Genomic DNA, 1,073 nt, shown 5'->3' with positions numbered 1-1,073 from the left:
GGACGTTTTCCATCGAAAATGAGAGAGTCTGATGTAAGAGAAATGTTTAGTAAATACACAAAGATTGAGCGTATTGATATTAAAACTGGATTTTGTTTTGTTGTATGTTTTTGTGTTATAAAAAAATAAAAAAAAATAACAAGTAGGTTTGTGAAACAGAAGAAGATGCAAAAAAAATAATCGATTTATCTCAAACAACTCCTTTTATGTTCCGTGATAAAAAAATTAATATTGAACTTAGCAAACAGAATAATTCAAATAAAGAATGTTATATTTGTCATCAACAAGGACATATTGCTCGTAATTGTCCGAAGTTTGTGATTTATTTTTAAGTAATAATGAAAAGAAAATTACTTACTTTTAGGCAATCAGGAAGAAGGTATGAACGTAATAGGCCTAGAAGAAGACGTTCAAGAAGTAGATCACCAAATATTAGAAATCGAAATAGGTCGCCAAATAGTAGAAGTAGGTCACCGAACAGCAGAAGTAGATCACCAAATAGTAGAAGTAGGTCACCAAATAGTAGAAGTAGGTCACCAAATAGTAGAAGTAGGTCACCAAATAGTAGAAGCAGTTCACCAGGTATTAGAAATAGAAATAGGTCACCAAATAGTAGAAGTAGATCACCTTCAAGAAGAAGATATCGTAAAAGTACTAGTTTTAAAAGAAGATATTCATCAAGAAGTAGATCAAGAAGTAATTCTAGAAGACGTTCATATAGTAGGTCAAGAAGTAATTCTAGAAGTTATTCTCAAAGAAGTCAACATAATGACTAATACCAAAGAAACTAAATCGTTCATTTATTACTCTTTCAAAGACCAATTTTTATTATATTTTAATAATAAAAGAATTAAAAAAAAATAGTAAAATAAACAAAACCTAAAAAAAAGAAAAGAAGTAAAAAAAGAAAAAACAAAACGAAGAAAGAAAAATAGGGCAGAACTTGAAAAAAATAAAGAAAGAAGTACAAAATGAGTGAGAAAGTCAGAATGTTAAATGTCCCAAGAAGAAAGACTGATGAGTTCTACCGTTATAAAATGCCAGATTTAATTCATAAAATTGAAGGTAAAGGA

The 1,073-nt window shown here is 28.8% G+C and overlaps 1 protein-coding gene across 1 annotated transcript; it reads left to right on the top strand.

The window, feature by feature from the left end:
* Window positions 1–18: 18 nt before the first annotated feature.
* On the top strand, window positions 19–776 carry EHI_182360 (SON DNA-binding protein, putative; the record flags this gene model as incomplete). Its single annotated transcript, XM_646709.2, has 3 exons — window positions 19–102; window positions 147–313; window positions 365–776. 3 exons carry the CDS (start codon window positions 19–21, stop codon window positions 774–776), a joined length of 663 nt encoding a protein of 220 aa, XP_651801.2.
* Between the last annotated feature and the right edge of the window lie 297 nt (window positions 777–1,073).

This window comes from Entamoeba histolytica, genomic scaffold (genome assembly GCF_000208925.1).
Source record: "Entamoeba histolytica HM-1:IMSS scf_1104750519075 genomic scaffold, whole genome shotgun sequence".
NCBI classification, from domain to species: domain Eukaryota; phylum Evosea; order Mastigamoebida; family Endamoebidae; genus Entamoeba; species Entamoeba histolytica.
Note: the sequence above shows the minus strand (reverse complement) of the source record. Positions and strands in the feature narration are given on the sequence as shown.